Source organism: Penicillium longicatenatum (assembly GCF_028827895.1).
Source record: "Penicillium longicatenatum strain IBT 33135 chromosome Unknown contig_1_segment0_segment0, whole genome shotgun sequence".
NCBI classification, from domain to species: domain Eukaryota; kingdom Fungi; phylum Ascomycota; class Eurotiomycetes; order Eurotiales; family Aspergillaceae; genus Penicillium; species Penicillium longicatenatum.
The window spans coordinates 1783256-1803504 of NW_026643119.1; the positions used below are offsets into that span (position 1 = coordinate 1783256).

Sequence of the window (20249 nt, forward strand, 5' to 3'; positions counted from 1 at the left end):
CCCAGTCGTAATTAAGAGGCGTCGAATACCCCTGCGAAAAATAGTCATTTACATAACGACACCCATAGCAATCCCTGCTTTGAGCATGGATTACCCCTCATTATACCTAATGTACTTCATAAATCCGGGTGCGGCTCTGGACACCTCCTGCTCCCCCCTCTCCCCGGCGTGCTTTTTGTGGGGGTAAACTCCCCCTACCTCATCCAGCACGCTTTCTTTCATCTTGCCAACAATACTCATCCTCACTGATGGCGGAACTTAAGGCAACTCATGAGAACACTGTACCAGAGCAGAACATGGCGTCAAATAAAAAACAAGAGGAAGGAAACACGCTTCAGCAGAAGGCAGAGGTTTTGCTCTCACAAAGGGATGCCGTTGCCCAGCACCAACTGCAAGCATATTCTGTCTTCAGCAAAAAAGAAAAATATATCGCGGTATTTTTTATTACCATCACCGCGATGTTTTCTCCATTATCATCGTTCATTTTTTTTCCCGCCATAAATGCCCTGTCGGATTCTCTGAAAGTGTCTGTGGAAAAGATAAATCTCACCATCACCTCCTACATGATAGTTGCTGGCCTCGCGCCGGCAATTGTGGGCGATATGGCGGACATAACTGGGCGACGAAATGTTTACTTGCTCACTTTATTCATTTATGTTATTGCAAATATAGGCTTAGCGGTGCAAAACAGTTGGATAGCGCTGTTCTTGCTGAGGATGATGCAAAGTGCTGGTGGCGCTGGTAGGTATTCTTATTGTTTTTCCTCTATTTCCTTTTCTCTTCATTTCACCTTCCTCAATCTCAAAACAAAGAAAAAAAAGGGAAAAAAAGACAAAAAAGGGATTTCATTCAATAAACCCTTTGGCCCCTTCAAAATGATCCATTTCAAATTCTTGGACATGAACCGCTAATCAAGCACCAGCGACCATTGCAATGGGATACGGGGTAATTTCTGATATTGCTGCACCATCCGAGCGCGGCGGCTATGTTGGCGTGGTACTTTTAGGGTAAGTCGACTCTTACACCCTTCTCATCCTATCAACCTGAGAATGATACATGTACTCATGCATTTTCCAGGCCAAACCTTGTATGTGCCATTGGCCCTATTATTGGAGGAGCCTTGGTTGAAGCTCCTGGGTGGCGCTGGATATTCTGGATTCCTGCTATAGCCGCGGGCATCTGCCTCTTGTGCATTGCTCTTTTCCTACCCGAAACAGCTCGCAGTATTGTCGGCAATGGGTCGCGAAAGGTCTCTACGCTGTACCGCCCTATTGTTAGTTACGGTCTATCGAGAGCACCCACCGATGTAACTGCAGGGAATGAGGAAGACGTAGCGCCACGAAAATTCCGGATCCCGAATCCTCTTGCGAGCCTAAAGGTACTTGCATCCAGGAGTAGTATCCTTATTACTGGAATCAATGGTATCTATTACATGGACTTCAGTTGTCTTCAAGGATCCATGTCAACTCTTTTTATTGACATATATAAACTGTCTGAGCTGAAGGTGGGACTAGTGTATGTACCGTTCGGAATAGGGTCATGCGTTGGTGCATACTGCTCAGGTACCATACTTCACCTTTCTTTCCGCCAGAAGAAACCCGAGCTAACGAGCTCGTACCTGGCCAGGGAAAGTAATGAACCGTGACTACCGTCTCACGGCCCGCGCCCACAACCTGGTTATAGACATAAGGCGCGGCGACGACCTTAGTCTTTTCCCTATCGAAAAAGCCCGATTTAGAAGTATATGGTATTCGATGTGCGCCACGGGAATTTGCACCACTGGTTATGGATGGGCATTGCAGACCCGCTCTGTAAGTCAACTTTCAAGTTTTTAAAGATCTATCATAACGCATTCTAATGAAGTTGAACCCTTGGTCACTTAGCATATGGCAATTCCCCTCGTTCTGCAATTCATAATAGGGTTTGCAACAGCAATGACTTTCAATGTAAGTATATGTCATGAATTATTTGATTCGCATTTTGAATAAGACTAAACTGTGGATTTTCGCATTAGTGTTGCAATACTCTTCTCACAGACCTCAACCCCAAGTCCCCAGCTACGGCGCAGGCCGCGAACAATATTGTCCGTTGTTCACTTGCCGGTGCAGGACTTGCCTTCTTGCAAGTTTCTTTGGATGCAATGGGAGCAGGTTGGACATTCACCTTATTGGGTGGACTATGCATGGGCTCCCTGAGCCTGGCATGGTTGGAGTGGAGGTATGGGATGACTTGGAGGCTCAAGTAGGTCTAGAGGCTGGAATTAGTTTGATTCCAAGTTCCCACTTTATATCCATCTCCAATGAGCACGGAAAAGAGCTTTGGAGGGCCTCCTATCCGCTCAGGAGGCAACTTAGCTAGGTACATAGTGTACTTCGTCATCGCTCTATGAGCCCGCATCGTACCTGTAGAGTTGAAGCAATGAGAGAATTGAAAGATTGAGAGAACAGGAGAGTGTCATACACATGAAAGAACTTGCCAAGGTTAATTAGTCTATCATCATGGGATGCTGAGTTTTGGAAAGGGGGTGATCAAGTAGCGAGAAGATACGTGGGAAGGTGAAGAGATGTGGGAAAGTGAAAACGCGGACGTGTAGTTCACCGCCGGAGACTCCCGGATTTTAAGGTCAGAGTCTGCGTGACTTGTCACAGCAGATTGAGAGGCACGACGGTATCCGAAGCTACTTTCCGGGGCTTTCCTACTCAGGGGAAGGTTGAGAAAATTTGGAGTATTTAGAAGACTGGGACTGATTCGAACGTGTTCTAATGTTGGATAGCTACAATCTTTGGTCACCTTCACGCGCATTAGCAATCAGTGTAGTTAGGCAATAACAAGTTATGTATTGACGGTTTAACTTGATACACAATCTGGCAGCTACTGATAACATCAAGAATTGCACCTTACGCCTCTCGCACGTGGCATTTGTATTAGAAAGCCCGTCTTGAATACGAATTTTATAGTTAAAGGCGCATGGTGGGAAAGAACAGCAAAAGGAATTAGCGGGTTCACTTGAGATGTGTGAATAATGCTAGGCTAGCCTCGATCCGCACTAGTATTCAGCTTTGCAACGAGGTTAGAGAATCGACCAACACTCTGCCCTACGATAGAACAAATGAGCTACCTTTTGGTGGTTGCCTACAGAATTCATGAACTCAAAACTGTGTTTCACAAAATGCCAGAAATATCAAGGTTGCAACTATGCGCCATGTCTGCAGCAAATTCCAGGGAGATACTCAGCGATGACTTCCACTGAAGGAAACCAGGCAGCAGAGTTATTCAACTGGCATGACCCACTTCCCTGCATTGGATCCTCATGAGGGGAAATGGAATTATGAAGGATCCTCAAGATACTCAAGAACGTGTACAAAGATTCCTGGTCAGGTTTTAGCCCCTGATTTTCGGACGCATATATCAAAAAAGGACACTTCTATTACACTCAAGAAAAAGACCGAAGCTATCCTGTATGCTAACCATAACAGACCAGACCAGCTGTCATACATGATAGATAATTTTCCTAACGCAGTAGCCTCAGCCTTGAACTTCATAATAATGTAGCTAGATGGTCGTTAACGAAAACGTCAAGCCGAAAAAAATGCCATCTTCATCAACATACTCTACGTTCGAGCATAACCTGCCTCCATCTGGCTCGGCGTGGCCACGTAACTCGGAGCAGCGACCGGATTAGCCACCGGAGCTGGCTTCTGAACCTTATCAGGATGTCCTTGCTCAGGATACGTCCATTGCATAATAGGCGGTGGATGAAAGCCTCTCTGCTGAACCTGCTTTTCTTCCTTCTTCCGATCCCGACGTATTTTGATGAGGATTCCGATAACGACGACGATGACGACGATAACCGCAATGGGAATGAGAATTACTTTGAGGAGAATCTTCAGGAGACCCATGGTAAAGATTCGAGTTATAGGAGAGGAGGGTCTGTGGGACGTTTCCAAATGTGATGTTTCGCGTAAAATGAGTCTTTCTGGTCCCAGGGCACAATAAGACCTTTATATCCCTACGAAGAACTTATCACATCCATTTGAGACACGTCAAGGTGAGAAATGCACCTTGACTTGATGCAAGGCCATCTTTGGCGGTTATGCTCGTGAATTGGTTGGGTGGGCATGGAGCTGACCCATCGAGACTTCGTGTGATGCCAGTGTCACCCGCGGGCCCATATTTAGATCACCAATCAGGAGACTCAGGGGATGGGGCATGGGTTGACTTCGCTGTAAAAAGATGTTGGTCAAGTTCCATGCTAAGCTTCAGCCCTATAGGGCTGTTGTGACTGTGATTGCTGCTGCAGGGTGGGGTATGTGGATGCGGGATTAATGCTTGATCCACTTTTTGGGGACTTGAGGGCAGATGACCATTGTTTGTTGTGTAATTGGTCGGCTTTGTGCCTCTAGGTCACACATTGAGCTTCCGCCTTCATCCCATCTCAGTAGCCAGCCATGCCTCTGCTTCTAGAGTTGTTTCAATCCCTCATTCTCTACTCTCACTTGCACGTCACCCGTTACAATCAACGATTTAGATTGATGTATCAGTAATAAACACAAAATAAAGATCTGCATCCATGGATACTCTTGGGTTGAGCGCAGCGCTCACAGTGGTGGTGAGATTATAAGTGCATGGATCTGTCTACAAGAGTCCTTGATCTCCTTCCTCTATTCCAGGAGACGGTAAATCTCCTTCAGTCCAATTCGGAAAGTACCCGTCACTGGAAGGCCATGCATCAGCTGCTGGTCATTGAAGCTCTTGCTATTATGAAGACTTTCTGATATTATTGCTAACGAGTCCGTATCCGATCAGTTGTCGAAGATTTGGCATAAAGAACTATTCTCCTAGTATAAAGTCCGCCAAAAGCAATATTTGTTGGAGAATGCCTAAATATACATATGGAAGAAATGGAAGAACTTGAAGAAAGGAAGATACATGACTAATTTACAATAACCTCAGTTGTTTTAACAATTCCATCTTCAACACCTTTACTCTGCTGATGAAGATCTCTAGGCAAGGGCCATGGCTCATCGTACGTAATCGTGGCACTATACTCACCATTTGGATGATGCTCATGACCACGATCACCAGAATCACGACTGCCCAATTCTTGGAGCGCATATTGATCGCCTCGATGCAGGGACCAGATGCGGTTCCCGCCACCTCCGCCCACTGTATGCGTGCTTCCTCCGGTGTTGGTCGGGACACGGCGAGATCGGGAGCGAGTGCCATATATATTCCGGCTTGGGGGATAGGAGTTTGAGTAATCGGAAAGCTTGAGCACGGTGCTCACGATAGGTTTGAGGGAGGGAATGCAGGCGGCTAGGATTCCGACGTTGAATTGGGCACTGGATTTGGAGTCAGCAAGGATCACGCATGCAGGCTAGAGAAAATGGAAGCATACGTCGCCCAAAACAATATCCAATCATCCCTGAACCAGATTATTAGCGCAATCGAAATCTGCGGATGGAGGGGCGGACATACAGGTACTCGTCTGTTGTTGAGGGAAACGCAATCTGATAAACGGCGTTCATGACACCAAAGATCACGGCGCTATTTTCAAAATCGGGGTTAGCCAACCCATTTTTCATCAATCAAAAAGGGGAGGGAGACGAACACATAGCCTAAACTGAGGATGCCGATGAGATAGAAGCGGACTTTACGTCGCATTTTCAAAGTCCAAATAATAGGAATTGGGATCGTCGCAAAAAGAACATCAGTGAAAATGTTGAAAGCTGTTTGATGAGATAAGTAAATTAGCTTTTTACCGCTCCTTAAATTCCGGAAATCTTTATCATTATCTTACAAGTGTTGACGAGGGCGAAAGTCACGAAAAGGCTCACTGGGTAGCAATGAGAGCCCGGGGCTTGAGTCCAGTAAGCCGACATAGGCGAACAGTAGAGAAAAAATGCCATGGCGCCAAGGAAGCAGTAGGCAATCACGATCACTAAAAATTGTCTCCTTTTAGCCACTGCAACCCTTAAATCACCGTGTTCAAAAAGCCGTTTTTCGACACCTACCGATGCTTCCCCATAAACAGTATACATACCACCTTGCTGGGCTCAATCTCAGCAGGTTCAAGGCAATGGAAATCTTGAGCATAGCCATACCCAGCGAAGAACAAACTATGGATTGCCAGAATGTTCCCTGTGTAATTTTCTGTTCATCACCATTTCCTGCATCGAACCACGCGTCGCTATGTCCCAACCCGTGAGCGGCCTCGAAAATATAAAGGATCCAGCCACCCAAAGCACACAACTGATCATGTCAGTGTCAGCTCAATTTTAATGTGTGGATCTCACCATCTTTTGGCTCAAAATTGGAGAGACGGTATTCTTCGGACTCAAGAAGGCAAGGAGGAACGAACCGCTGCAATGAGAATGGACCAGTCATCGTACCCAGGATTCTTGATCAATCTAAGGCGAACATATAGACGTAAAGCAACCGCGGTAACAGCTAGAAATGTGAAGACTGTCTGCACGACTAGGATCTGAGGAAGGTGATTTTCGCCGACGGATGCTGACCCTCTACCCACTATCAATATCGTACTGGGGGCCATGGTCGTCTTTCCAGGCGGACAGGGTAGTTAGTGACGCCAGTGGTCAAGACATTGAAGTGCAATATTTAGTTTTCCGATGAGTGTTCGATGGGGAAATCTGTAATCAGAAAAATTCTTAATTACAATTTGCAGAGTTTGCCGACGATTGGTTACATGCAATCGACGCACAGAAGGGCACCTTTAATTGAACACCCTGAAGCGTTAGTTGTACACCTCACTAACCAGATATGGTATCATGCAGTAATTTTAATTCAGATAAAATGCCACTTTACCTCATTTCCTTGACCATATGAACCCCCTTAACTTAAGTACACGGCATGAATAACGCGCCATTTGAGCCGGGATATAGGTCAGGAAGATGCCGACTCTGGGTCACACTTCTAAACCACCTTCACATTCGGTACAGAAATTAACTGTAATCAAAGAGGTACATGAGTAGGTCCTCGGTAATATTGCTACTCTGAATTCCAAATACTGCGCCTTGCCTAATACTTTTAATGCGGTATTCAAGTAATACTGCATGGTGTTCAATTATAATTGCCCACATAGAAACCCGATGCTTGCGCGTCGAAGGATTCTTTCCCTTCCATGGCTCTTGGTGGAAGGATTCGCCCCACGCCAAGTGAGTCCAACCCCTGTTTTCCCTGCAGTAGTCTTCAGTCACTTTTTGCCATTAAATAACTCAGAGCAAATACAATTGAATTAACTTTTCAAGAAACGACTTCTCTGACTTTGTAAACAGACCAGAAGGCTGCCTGAACATGACGCGTCACTGCATTACCTCGGACAAAAACAATTTCCCCATAGTGACGTGTGGAGGAATACGTGCCCAGCCCCTCAAATCTTAGTGTGGCGATACAGTGAATCTGGGAGTGAGTTGCAAGGCTAGACCCACAGGGTATCAGCGATTTCCCAGTCTTACTAGTGTATGCTTCATTCAGCCATCCGCCCCAGGGGGTGGCCCCCACGGGATTATATTGGGGGCTGCGGGTACCTGCGGGTCCTTGGGCGCCACAAAGCCATAGAGATCGAAGTTTTTGATCGTGATGCATAAAGCTACTGTAGTAACATGATCTAGCCCGGCTTGGTTCCACCTCTGGTCGCAAGTATATTGGCTAATTCGCCGCTGTGAACAAGCCGAGGCGATGCTCTGCGAACATGAGTTCCGACGTCCGAGAATTGTATTTTGATGGCCCCTTTAATATGAATAATTTTTGAGTTCTATGTGAAAATATGAACTCTAAGTGTGTTCTTAGCAGGATCTTCTTGAAGGGGGAAATTCTGGAGGGCACCTGCCTTTGGAGATACTAAAGTAAACGTGCTGTTAAATCTAAATAAACAACTCGCAGACTCCAAACAATAAAGATTAAATAACACCCAGAGTCATGTTTGTGTTTTCATGAAGTTCCAGCAGGTTAATGAAAACTGTGTGGCATGATTGGTGGGGAGAGTGCAGTGCACATAGTGGGCGTGGGCGTTTTAAGGTGCGTGCGCCATGTCTGTGGAGTGCGGATCAATTTGACTCATAATGCCACCAATCAGGCTTAATACCACCAACATAAATGTATTTCATTTAGCCGGCCAATTAAATCCCTGTCGACTGAAACTCTACTGTGCATGCTTTGCTGGCATTGCCTCCACAGTGGCTTTAGAATGAATGCTATTGCAGCGATTTGCCGACTTTCCCGTCCTGAACTAATTACTAGCTGCTTATACCTAGCTATGCCCCATTTTGTTTTTATTAATAATTCCACCCGAGGCTGACCGATGAATAGGAGAAGCCTCGGATACTTTAACTCTCGAAGCTCGGGCCTTTTTGCTTTTTTGTCAGCTCGCGCAACAGCTCTTTTGCTTCCTCCCTGACCTATCGGATTCTGATTCATTCTTCCAAATGCTGTCTTTGGCATCAATTGCGCTCGCACTAGGGGCTGCCTTGCCATTGGTTGCCGCTAGGAGCCCTGAAATCGTCCAAAAAGATGTTGTGGTCATTGGCGGAGGTGCTTCTGGTGCCTACGCTGCCGTCCGTTTGCGCGATGACTTCAAGAAGAGCATTGCGCTGATCGAGAAAGAAGCCATTCTGGTAAGACCAAAAAAATTGAGATCCTTCAGTTACCCCCTTTAAAGAGAATTTGAAGCAGGAATTTATGGAAGCAAGCGCTGACGTGAGCTCTATTTGCAGGGTGGTATGGTCGATACCTATGTCGACGAGAAGACTGGCGCCATCTACGACTACGGTGTTAACAGTTTCCTCAACATAAGCAAATCCATGGATTTCTTTTCCCGGTTCAACATCTCAATCACCACCAACTCAAGTACCTCCACCGCAACCACCGAATACTTTGACTTCAACACTGGCAAAAAAGTTGACTTCAATGCGCCTTCGGTAACGATCCAGATTGCCGCAATTGCAAAGTTTCTCAAGGTGATCGAGCCGTGGGAGTCGATGCTGCGCCCTGGCTACTGGAACTTCCCCGAGCCCAAAAATATCCCCGCGGACCTCCTGATTCCCTTTGGCGAGTTCCTGATCAAGCATGGCGTTGAGAAGGCTGCGCCTCTCATGTATACAAGCACCGGTCTCGGCGTGGGTAACATGAGCGAAGCTACAACCATGTTCGCGCTACAAGCCTTCGGTTGGGATATGGCACGCGCCATGGTTGGCGAAATGGCATTGTATAAGCCAGCATCTGGCGGCAACCAAGCTCTGTATAATGCCATCGAAAAGGACCTCGGCGATGATGTGTTTTATTCCAGCACCGTGGTCGAGAGCACCCGCTCTGACAACGGCGTTTTCCTCACTGTTCGCAACCACAAGACGGGCAAACTGACCCGTATCGCCGCGCGTCGCCTCCTCGTTGCCATCGAGCCCAGCGAAAGCAACATGAGGCCTTTGGACCTTAGCCCCACTGAGTGGAACACCCTATCAAAATTCGACTACTCCAACGAATTCTGCGGCTTGGTCGACAATGCCGCTTTCAACACAAGCTACCTATACTCCAACCTACCCTCCACCGCTGCGCCCAATCACTACCTCGTTTTCCAGGACGAACCTATGGTCCAAAGCTACGAGTACAGTGGCCTTGACCACCTGTTCCGTGTGATGATTATCGGCAACAAGAGTACGACTGCTGCTGATGCTAAGGTGTTGGCTCAAGATAGCTTTAACACACTGCTGAAATCTGGACGTCTGTCTGGCTCGACTAAAAGTCAGGAGCTGAGCTGGGCTGCCTTTGCTACCCACGGGCCTATGCACGCCCGTGTCTCTGTCGAAGAAGTCAAGGCTGGCTTCTACCAGGATTTGTACAAATTGCAAGGTGCTCGGTCGACTTGGTGGACTGGTGGTGCTTTCTCGGTGAACTTCCAGACTACGCTCTGGGAGTTTGATGAGGGTCTTTTCCCCAAGATCCTTGAGGGGCTCTAAAGAAGAACATTTTGAAATCAAAACCAGTTATATTGGAAATAGAAATGCCTTACCGGAGTTTAGTGTTACACGTTACGTGTATAACAAGTAGCAGTCTAATGTATTCTCACCTTCCCCTTCAAGATTTCTGTCTCGGACCCCTTGCTTTTTGGATGAAGTGTTTTAGGGGTTGAAGAGCCCCTGAAGTTCCAGTAGACCTCTCTGATTGCCCTTAATAAACTCTAGAATATGGCTTTGACATCGTCAGGTTTGAAAAAGATCCGCAGGTGTGGGTGCGGGAAAATGAGGCTGAAATTACAGCTACCTGCCCAGGTGCCTATTCAAAGACATTTGACGGAGTGACAGCACCCAGAGCTCCCAATTCTTTCATAAAATGGACGGCTTGATAGACAGTAAATGTGCTCCCAGCATAAAGCAGATAGAAAGGGCATAAATCTTAACTGCATATTAATTTGGTGTCTGGTTACTTTTCACGAAGATCTCAGATCTCAACATGATTCGAACTAGAGCATTTCAAACTCTTGAATTTGCAGAAAAATCATCTGTACCATATACTGATTCATGTATTCTACTATTAAACCGTCTCCTTTTGCCTTTTAACAAGGAAGCCTTCCAAGAAATCGAGTGCTGACTTAATATTGCTGACTGCACTGCTTTCTAGAACAGACTTTCCGGCAGTCATGATCATTCTTTCGGGAGCAGGAACGCTGAGATATGGATGTATTCGGGCTCGATGAGCTGCTCTGAAATTCTTCACAAAAATCAGGAATCAAAACTCGCAAAATGTTGACATAAACTTACCCGTATATGGTTCTTGATGCTCTCCATCTCAGTGTCAATTTCAAAGAGTCCCGCCAATCGTGCCCTCTGTCTAAAACTGTGCTTTCTCAAGGCCATACTCAACTTTCTTTGCGAAGAATGAATGTATCTCTGCAATGATTCCTCACTTAGATAAGGATCGATTCCCAAGAAAGCGTCAATGAAATGAAACATTGGTTGTTGATTGCCAGAAAGGCCATCATACTCGATATAGGTGCCATCTATAATCTCTCCAGCACCCCAAGCCTGAAATCCTTGCACGTAAGACAACCATAAACTATGAGGTATCTTAGAATCGACTAGGGTGTTTCGATATGTATCCAAAGCGCGTGGTAGATGTTTTCTGATCGTCCTGAGACAGTCAACGCATGCCTCTTTCTGACCTTGTTCGTAAAATAATATGGACTTGATGAGGTTGTAATATATTGGTAGTGCCTGGTCAGAGATTAGCACCACAACAATGGATCAGATATTCCAACACATACCAATTTTTCCATAGCGACGAAAATATGTGCGAAGTTGTACTCAGCTGATCTGATAGTTTCGGGCATGCCACTATTGATCTGGTAGACAATCTTTCCCTCTGTGTCGAAGTTACAAAGATAGTTCGACACAATGTTGCCTCCTTGTGACTTTATCCTATAGCGTTGTTGGATAAAACGCCAGGGCAGCTCAAGCTCAGGAGGAAAATCAATCAGCTTTTCCTCTTGTGCGACTTTGACGACAGGTATGGTGGCCCATCTGAAAATAAAAGTCAGAAAAAGTACTGAAACTATTGTCGCGCGAATTTGAACGAACCTATAAGCATGACGCGAGACTGCAATGCACGCATAAAAGCCATTATATGCCTTTTCCGAGAATAAAGAGCGATCCGTTGCTTTAGTTATCGAGAGAATCTCCTCTACGGCCGATAAATCAACGTTATCCCGCAAAAGGTTTCGCATCTGTGCCCGATACTCAAAACGTCGTCTAGAGAGGATTTCTTTCTCAAGTGGTACATGTGCCGTGGGCAGTGATTTGGCAAGTTTGAGATAGACGTCATGGTATGGACGAAGCGCTATGGGCCACGCTTTGCCATGAGAGGCTTGCGGAGGCCAACTGCCTGCACCGTCAAACTCAATCAAGTCCTGCAACAGATCAGCCGTCTCGTGATGCTTCCTCATTTCTTCAAATTCAGAGAGCATATTATCTTTAGTAAAGTTTCTTTTTTCCCGCTCTGGGAAGATGAAAGCCCTGGAAAAGAAAACAGCAGAGCAGATACTAATCACAAACAAGGTCAACCCAATGGGCCCTATGTGAGTGAGAACCGATGAGAGACTAGCCCGAATCATGGAAATCATGGTTGTGTTGATTCAAAATACTAGGTTGTAGTTCGGATTGTCTCAATAGGAACAATCTCATTAACGACACACTCCACTTAAATAAAAATATGAACAATGATCACTATAGGAAAACATCAAACTATTTGGAATACTTGGCTAATTCGGTGAACTAGGATGTCAGATTCGTCTAAATTAAGAATCGTGCTGACACTCTATCACCCGGCTATGCAGCGCATCAAATGCATCCTGGAAAGCTTAACTTTTCCCATAGCTACGAATGTATACTACATACACATGAAATCCGTGGCCATCATTGCTACTTGTGGAAATGTTAGGCCGCTAGTTTTACCCAGCTAATAACTCCGGTCGTGTAATGACCAACTGAAAACAAGCCATAAGATGTTAATTAAACTTATCTAAAACTTTGTTATGATCCCAGCAATGGCGAAGTACTTGAAGGATCGGATGTGGGAGACGGACCTTCAAGAGCCAACCAGTCACAGCAGACCTTCCCACTCATGACTTAACCCAAGACCCAATCGGGAACTTAAGAAGCGCCACGAGCTGCACAGCTGGGGGAAAAGCAATGGAATCTTATTCTAGAAAAAAGAGAAAGGAAAAAAAAAAAAAAAAAAAAAAAAAACAAGACGGTGCTTGAAGTCGTGCTGACAGCAACACTTGACACCTCGATCCATATCATGCCAATTTTGAACTTTGTGACTTAAAATAACTCGCGGGTTATTGCTTGGCCAATGGGGACATAGGAGCTAAGCGCTATGACAACCCACTTAACACGGCCCCCAGATGCTTAAACCTCACTTATTCGTTATTCGTATTTGATAAAACGTATCCTGTGTGCTGATATCAGCTGCGTCCACGGGCCGCAGCCAGTGCGTAGTGTGATTGGCGGCATTGTTCGGTAGCCCAAATATGAGATTCAATTCATCTCGTCTACTTGAAATTATAGCTAAAACTCACTAGCGTGCATCTCTGGCGAGATTTGATGATCGCTATGAGAACACATCTTCCATGCTCTTCCTCTAGGTATTAGTAGCGTAAAGGTGGTAGATGCGACCTAGGAAGCACCATATAAGCATTTGTTGCAGGGCTTGGCGGAGGAGGAATATCAATATAACAGAACTCATGCTTAGTGCCTGGCATATCAGGCAGACATGCCTCCATCACACGTCAAAAAGTTAAGAGGCATATGCACTTGAGTCACTCACGGATGTTTCCCCTACCGATCTTTTGTTTCACCGCCTGCTAACGATCAAATTTGCCCCGCGTGCTCAGAAGAGCATTTTGGGCCTTTCCCCCGTTCCCCGCGACACGCGTAATATCCAGACCCGCTTTGTGTATCGAGTGTGATACTCAAGTTGAGGACAGCGGGGCTGGACTGACATAAATGGGTTCTCCCAGTCGACAGAATGAGGGCCTAGAAATCCTTTTAATTAATTTCTCCAAAGGACATCATTTTCGAGATGGCCCTGAACCGTGAAACCACTCAAAAGTATTCGGGTTCCTCGTCGGGGTGGAAAGATTGTTTTGGAGGAAGCAGTCCGAAGCCCTCTCTTCGCTGCACACCAAGCCCATCCACCCCGCCCGGTAATCGAAGGTCTGCAGGGTCTGCTATTCAGTCCCGAATTCCTCGCCGATGTTGAGCTTAGACTGGACGATGTTAATCTACGACTGGAATCAATGGATCAATGCGGCATCTAATATGCCATTCTAAGTCTAACATCCCCTGGAATAGAGGGCGTCAGTGATACAGCAACCGCCATTCGATTCGCAAGGGAGACAAACAATACCATCCATCAGAAATACGTCGCGACATATCCTTCCCGCTTCGGTTTCTTTGCATATGTCGCAATGCATGACCCAGAGGACGCTGCCAGGGAGCTTGAAAGAGCCGTGACGCAGCTGGGTGCCAAGGGAGTCTTGATTAATGGTTTTACAAACCTTGACGATCGTGATGAGAAGCTGCGATACCTCGATGCGCCGGAATGTGAGCCATTCTGGGCAATGCTGCACCGTCTTCAAGTTCCTCTATACATGCATCCGAGACTCCCTCCACCCCACCAGCAGGTGCTATATGGCCAATATCCAAATTTGGTGTCGGCGTCATATGGCTTGGGGTGGAGTGTGCCGGCGATGCTCTGAGAATTATGTGTTCAGGTATCTTAGACAAGTATCCCGTGAACATCATCTTAGGTCACTGCGCTGAGGCTCTACCATTTATCATCCATCGCGCAGATCAGCGGATGCTTATTGGAACACCTGGGAGCAACGGAAAGCACACAAAGTCTCTCATGCATTATTTCCGAACCCATTTTTATGCTACATTGGCTGGTGTTCGTCGGCACAGTACATTGAAAAGCACGATTGAGGAACTCGGAGAACCTCGTGTGATGTTCAGTGTTGATTATTCTTATGAAAGTAATGAGGATGCGGCAGACTGGTTTGATTCGCTTGAAATCAACGAAAATTCCAGGGCTGCTATCTCGCACCAAAACGCCATGCGGCTATTTGGACTGAACGGGGAGCGAAACCCGGCAAGTCTTGGAAACTTGGGTCATCTGTAGCATTAATAGTCACAAATGAGACTTTCAACCCTGTGATCTTACTTCCGAGCTCTTTTTGCTGCTTCCTCGGCTAGTATATAGTGAAGGAAGGTACAATATAAGAGGACAGAGCAATACAAGTTGAAGCCCCTTATGTCAGCCAAACTGAAATCAGAGCGTCTCACTAGAACCAGGGCAACGGAGTTCAATAATAAATGTGATATAGATCAAGTGAACCTTTCAATTTTCCGACCCCTATGTCGGTGCAGCCTCTCGAATGGTCTGAAAATGGGTTTCCCGCTTTTCCATATGAGAAGGTATTTGCTTCCTTCTCAGTCCGGCGCGCATGATCCGGAAGCATGTCGCTTCTCACTCAGCCGATAATACCACTTCGATCGAAGTTAGACCAGAGACACTTCTCACGAAAAAATGTCGACGCATCTCAATTGGTCGGAATGATGTTGGGAAGATGCGACGGCACCATGGGGCGAAAGGTGCCCTGACTGCGAGCCGGATGGATCTTGCCAATTTAAGCTTAGCGCTCGTGGTATGGGAAAGGCAATTGCTTCAAATTTGCCGATCTACTTTATCTTGGCATATCTAGGGGTCGGTGTCAAGAGTTTGGTCGCAATGGGTCTAATCCTAGAGAAAATCTTGGCTGGAAAGGTTCAATGTACCCGGTCAATAGCATGAACCATGTGTCGGCCGCCATATGAATCAAGATCGGTTGTGATCCTTACAATGGCTAGTACTGTGTTGCCTGTACTGTAGTGGGTCAAATGTGGGGACTTACTAGCATATCTGCCACTGAGGGCCCGAGAAGATCTTGGGTAGATGGTAAAATATCGATCCCGCGATCGGTTGGCGTAACCATGATCTGCTGGTCCACAGGGCGGGGCACAGTGGGCATCGTTCGGGAAGACGGGCACACCAGAGATGATATGCATGACAAAAACTATCTTGGTCTTTTTTTGAGTGCGACTGGAGAAATGTTGCCGCGCAACATAAACGGTTCACAATTTGAGAGCGTCTACACCTATCGCAAGATGGGCCAGCTTGCGGATCTCAACACTATAGACGCATAGCAAGAATCCTTCGGAATTTTTCCGGCGCCACTATATCGTATTAGGGTTAACCAAGGGCGATCTAACGAGCCAAGATCCCCAAGATGATTATGATCGCCATCGACATAGGGGTTTCGTGATGTAAAATTCACAATGGCATAAGTCTATTATTCACAGTGTCTCAAATTTGTTCCAGTCTATGACTTCGACCATTGCAAGGTTTCCAAGGATGTGTTCGACCTCGCTATGGTGGGTACTAATCATGGGCCGTGCGAATTTCAGGGGATGGCACCTATCATTCTTTTTGCACTAAACTCGTTTAGTTCAATGGTCAAGACAAATACTTGAGAACCAACCATGTGTTGGAAAATTTAAGGTTCTGCAACGTTCCTGATTTCGTGCCAAAATGTTTAATTCCTGGGGTTCAAAATTGAGATCTCGTATTTCTCTATTGCGACCAATGGCTCAATCGCGGTGGGTCCTGATGTAAACTTTGAAAGGCATAGGTGGAGTATCAGTGGGTTAGACACGGCAGGCAAGAGAGACTTCTTACTGATCCTAAGAAAATCAAGCTGTGGGGAAGGATTCTCAACCCCTTTCTTGTGCTACGGAGCATATATAGGCGCGTCTCGCATTGGAACTGCCGTGTTTCTCTTCCGGGGCCAGTGATGACACAGTCGCAGTGGTCATTGATATCACCAATCACGAGTTCAGATGCGCCATCATGGTTGATACGAGCTCCAGTCAATTCATTGTTGAGGGCTTCTCCTTACTCGGAGTTTCCATTTTCTTGATCGCGCTGCGAATTGTGGCACGATGGGCTATGGTGGGATGGAAGAACTTCCAAGCAGATGATTATTTGATGGTTTTGGCTGGTGTGAGTACTCATTTAATAATCAAACATTTTCAAAATACTGACAGAATTCTACATATAGGTAGTATATGCTATGGAAACAGCTGCCGCGTATGCTGTAGTTGATTGGTATCATGGCCTTGCCAATAGTTCCATGACTGATGAACAACGTGCAAGCCTGTCTCCCGATTCGGATGAATACCGCTGGCGTGTCGGTGGCTCGAAAGTCCAGGTGATTGGCTGGTCATTATATGTCACGACTTTATGGTTGCTCAAAGCATGCATGGCGATTTTCTATTCACGCCTCACGTACGTATCGACATACAGCATCTCCCCCTCCTTTTTTTACACCTACCTGACATCAATACTCTAGCGACGGCTTACCCTTTATGCGAATTCGAATCCTTATCTCATATGCATCTATTGCAGTGACTTACGTTGTTGTGCTTGTTGTGATTCTTGCGGGGTGTCATCCAATGCACAGGAATTGGCAAATATACCCAAACCCAGGAAGTGAGACTGCATGGAACTGCTTTATTCATGTTAAGGAATTTCAGGTTTCGTTTGCTAACATAGAAGTACTCTTAGATGGCTGCCAACCAGCAGTCGCCAAGCTGCATATCTATTTTACCGTTATCCTGAACGCGATCACTGATATTGAACTCATGAGCATTCCTATCCCTGTGAGTCATTGTTTAGATTTTTTAATTCGCTTGTAATCTAACAAATATCTTTAGATGTTGATGAAGGCCAAAATGCGATGGCGAGAAAAGGCACGACTTTTGGTTCTGTTCAGCGGAGGCTTATTTGTTATGACGGCTGGAATATTAAGATGCGCTTTGATCTTAACAGTAAGCACACTTCACAAAATTACTTCATGCCCTCACAGGAGACTAAAATTTAAACCCGTAGGGAGGATCCAGAAGTGCTGCAGAGGGCGCTGCCTGGGCTCGACGCGAGTCCTTTGTAGCGGTCGCTGTAGGAAACTTCCCTATGATCTATCCTCTTGTCCGCCGCCTTGCTCGCAAGGCAGGATTGATTGTTAGCCAAGGCAGTTCCCGGGACTATCCTCGACAAACACAATCACAAAGTGCTTTACAGTCGCAAAGTCGCAAGAAGAACAGTTATCCACTTGTGTCTCGCAAGAACAATGAGTGGAACGAGCTGGATGACGAACTTATCAGCCTCGACACCGGCCGAAAGGAACCTACGACACACATTACGGCAAATAGTGACTGGGACAGAGACGATGTGAAAGGCCAGGGCCCTGGAATTTAGGTGGTCTCTGAGACGATGATTGAGAGGTCCGGCTAGGAAGTTCTTGTGGACGGTGAGATGTGCTCTAAGCCGTCACTCCCTGCGTTATGTCTCCTTACCCAAAAATATTACTATTAATTCAATTTTGGAACAATATCCCGGAAGAATCTCTTTTTCTACAGCCTCTGGCCATAAAACGTAGGATGGCGGATTATTAAGTCTATCTCTTTTGACCCGATAATAAACCAAATAATGCATATCGAAACTTGAATATTTTTGGCCGCATCAGCATCAAAGTAAGACACTGCATATGAACTGGGTAGCATTTCATCATGATCGGGCCAGAACATTCTCCGACGGGATTTCCCCGCCACCTCGTGTCAGCAATGATTCACTATAAAGACAAGGTAAGAAGTAAGAGTTTCTTTCTAAAATCCAGGAGCAATCAATGTACCAATAAATTCCTCTTGATTTCTAATACATCCCGATGTCCCACTTTTTCCCCACAGCCGAGTATGCCGAAGATCAACCTTTGGCGCGAACTATTCTCGCCACCCATGTTGCCAGTCGCGGTTTTCAGCTAGGAACTGCGCTAGGCTTGATAAGCTTCACTATTGAATCTGCGTTCAAACGTCGATCTATGACCATGCCTCTTCTCCTTCGCTCGGCAGGCGCCGGAAGCATCATTGGTGCTGGAATATCAACCGCCGGGATGATTGCCAGGATGTGGGGACGAGAGGATATTGAGTGGAGAGATCGCAGTTGGCGGCTACGATACAATACAGGGCAGTTGGCAATTGATAATTGGGGTGAGCCGGGGGCGGTCATAGGAGCTGTTGTGGTGGCCTTACGGAGGCCTTCTGTGGCTATTTTAGGGGGGTGGCGCGGTCTAATTGGCGGGGCAGGTATCGGGTCCTTGATTGGAGTGATCGGGTGTATCACTTTTGAGGAAGCATTCCAGCATAAAAGTAAATGATTTTTAAGGAAAACGCCTGTGATTCCTGTACTTTTGGTCGGCCCAATCGGAAATCGATAAACCTAACTCGTATAGCATTCTCTAGGCCTCACATCGCGATCTAAAGGACAGGCCTGGCTGATATGTCTAACGTCATAATCGCGTAGCAGCCAGATTTCAACTTTCTAGCTTTTATTGGAGAGTCTTTCGTTGAATTGTAGGCTGATATGAAGAGTTCTCTTCAATGTGTTGGGACAACGAGCACCATGATGGTGATCACGAGGTGAAGAACGATTCCTGATAGGAAGCTTTTGATTTGTGACACAACATTAAAGCTTTATTGGTCTCACTCAAGATCAAAACATGTGGATGAATCGGACCGGTAGATGCATTTTGATCCACCTTCTTAAATATGCCGTGTAACCTTCGACCGAAGTGCCGGGACTGGGCGTCGCTTGAAGAAGCTCAATAGGAACAGGCTACATATGCACCTGTCCCACTGTATGCGACACATATATGTCCTTGCATAGCAATGAAATGCAGATCATTCTTTATATTTTCCATGGGTCCACCTCTAATATTTCAATCTCATCTCGACCGGCCCACCTCTTAGATTCCTATCCATTACCGCAAGAAATTGCTTCCATGAAATGATAATGACAACAAATTATTGTACATATTCCATGGTGGTAAATTAATTCGCCACGGGCAGCCATATGGAGGAATTATTATTCGTAGATGCGCCTCGCTTAAGGACTCTTTCGAGCGGCAGACCTCTTGGTAGGTCGAAGGTTGAGTCATTTTCGTGGATACCTTGATCAGAACATGTTGCAGTGGCTGGTATGAAATGATTGGGTATGGACATGCCTTAATATTGGCTTCACTCTTCTACGTGGAGTCACTTTAGAGATCTGCTGCATTTTGCTCCGATTAACTCCTATTGCACTTTATATTTCATTAAAGCAAACTATGTAGTCAACCATTGAGTTACTCATCATAAAGGATGATCGGCTACATTTGAACCGCCAGCTGACGTAGTAGCTAAGGGTTAGGATATTGATTGGGTAGTGTGAAGTCCATCGCATCGTCGAATCTTGCCTCAATGTCTTACACACAAGTCTACATATGGCAGAATAATTGGGCTGTGTAGATCCTTGAGAGATGTATCTGCACTCACTATTTGTGTATCGTTGAATAACATGACAATGGTAGGAGGTGAATCATGAATGCCCCGGAATATGTTTGGTACACTTGCGAACGAGAGCACTTTAGAGCAAGAGACGCATCCATGTGGATCTTTCCATGCATTATCCTCACACTATGTTACCACTACCGGACCTTTGGGACCACCCCTTCCTTAAACTACCGCCCCTTTCAAAGAATGATTGTTTGAGGTAAAATTCCTGCTATGCAAGGTGACTTGCAGAGCCTGTCTTATAGATAGCCA

The 20249-nt window shown here is 46.0% G+C and overlaps 8 protein-coding genes across 8 annotated transcripts; 5 read left to right on the plus strand and 3 right to left on the minus strand.

The window, feature by feature from the left end:
- Positions 1–248: 248 nt before the first annotated feature.
- On the plus strand, positions 249–2358 carry N7484_001447 (Major facilitator superfamily domain general substrate transporter; the record flags this gene model as incomplete). Its single annotated transcript, XM_057111867.1, has 6 exons — positions 249–741; positions 923–1007; positions 1078–1562; positions 1627–1811; positions 1884–1946; positions 1990–2358. 6 exons carry the CDS (start codon positions 249–251, stop codon positions 2356–2358), a joined length of 1680 nt encoding a protein of 559 aa, XP_056976604.1.
- Positions 2359–3611: 1253 nt separating this feature from the next.
- Positions 3612–3899, minus strand: N7484_001448 (uncharacterized protein; the record flags this gene model as incomplete). Its single annotated transcript, XM_057111868.1, has 1 exon — positions 3612–3899. One exon carries the CDS (start codon positions 3897–3899, stop codon positions 3612–3614), a length of 288 nt encoding a protein of 95 aa, XP_056976605.1.
- A 1034-nt stretch (positions 3900–4933) lies between these two features.
- On the minus strand, positions 4934–6299 carry N7484_001449 (uncharacterized protein; the record flags this gene model as incomplete). Its single annotated transcript, XM_057111869.1, has 7 exons — positions 4934–5342; positions 5399–5425; positions 5479–5547; positions 5612–5729; positions 5801–5941; positions 6015–6252; positions 6297–6299. 7 exons carry the CDS (start codon positions 6297–6299, stop codon positions 4934–4936), a joined length of 1005 nt encoding a protein of 334 aa, XP_056976606.1.
- Positions 6300–8444: 2145 nt separating this feature from the next.
- N7484_001450 (uncharacterized protein) lies at positions 8445–9971 on the plus strand (the record flags this gene model as incomplete). The annotated part of the gene is made up of 2 exons (XM_057111870.1): positions 8445–8633; positions 8733–9971. 2 exons carry the CDS (start codon positions 8445–8447, stop codon positions 9969–9971), a joined length of 1428 nt encoding a protein of 475 aa, XP_056976607.1.
- Positions 9972–10733: 762 nt separating this feature from the next.
- On the minus strand, positions 10734–12130 carry N7484_001451 (uncharacterized protein; the record flags this gene model as incomplete). Its single annotated transcript, XM_057111871.1, has 3 exons — positions 10734–11225; positions 11276–11531; positions 11589–12130. 3 exons carry the CDS (start codon positions 12128–12130, stop codon positions 10734–10736), a joined length of 1290 nt encoding a protein of 429 aa, XP_056976608.1.
- A 1448-nt stretch (positions 12131–13578) lies between these two features.
- On the plus strand, positions 13579–14694 carry N7484_001452 (amidohydrolase family protein; the record flags this gene model as incomplete). Its single annotated transcript, XM_057111872.1, has 3 exons — positions 13579–13717; positions 13866–14197; positions 14254–14694. Coding segments are annotated over 3 exons (912 nt in total), but the record flags the coding sequence as incomplete, so codon positions are not given.
- Positions 14695–16461: 1767 nt separating this feature from the next.
- On the plus strand, positions 16462–17868 carry N7484_001453 (uncharacterized protein; the record flags this gene model as incomplete). Its single annotated transcript, XM_057111873.1, has 5 exons — positions 16462–16614; positions 16673–16899; positions 16964–17273; positions 17328–17441; positions 17503–17868. 5 exons carry the CDS (start codon positions 16462–16464, stop codon positions 17866–17868), a joined length of 1170 nt encoding a protein of 389 aa, XP_056976610.1.
- A 466-nt stretch (positions 17869–18334) lies between these two features.
- Positions 18335–18823, plus strand: N7484_001454 (uncharacterized protein; the record flags this gene model as incomplete). The annotated part of the gene is made up of 1 exon (XM_057111874.1): positions 18335–18823. The coding sequence occupies one exon, from the start codon at positions 18335–18337 to the stop codon at positions 18821–18823; it is 489 nt and encodes a 162-aa protein (XP_056976611.1).
- Between the last annotated feature and the right edge of the window lie 1426 nt (positions 18824–20249).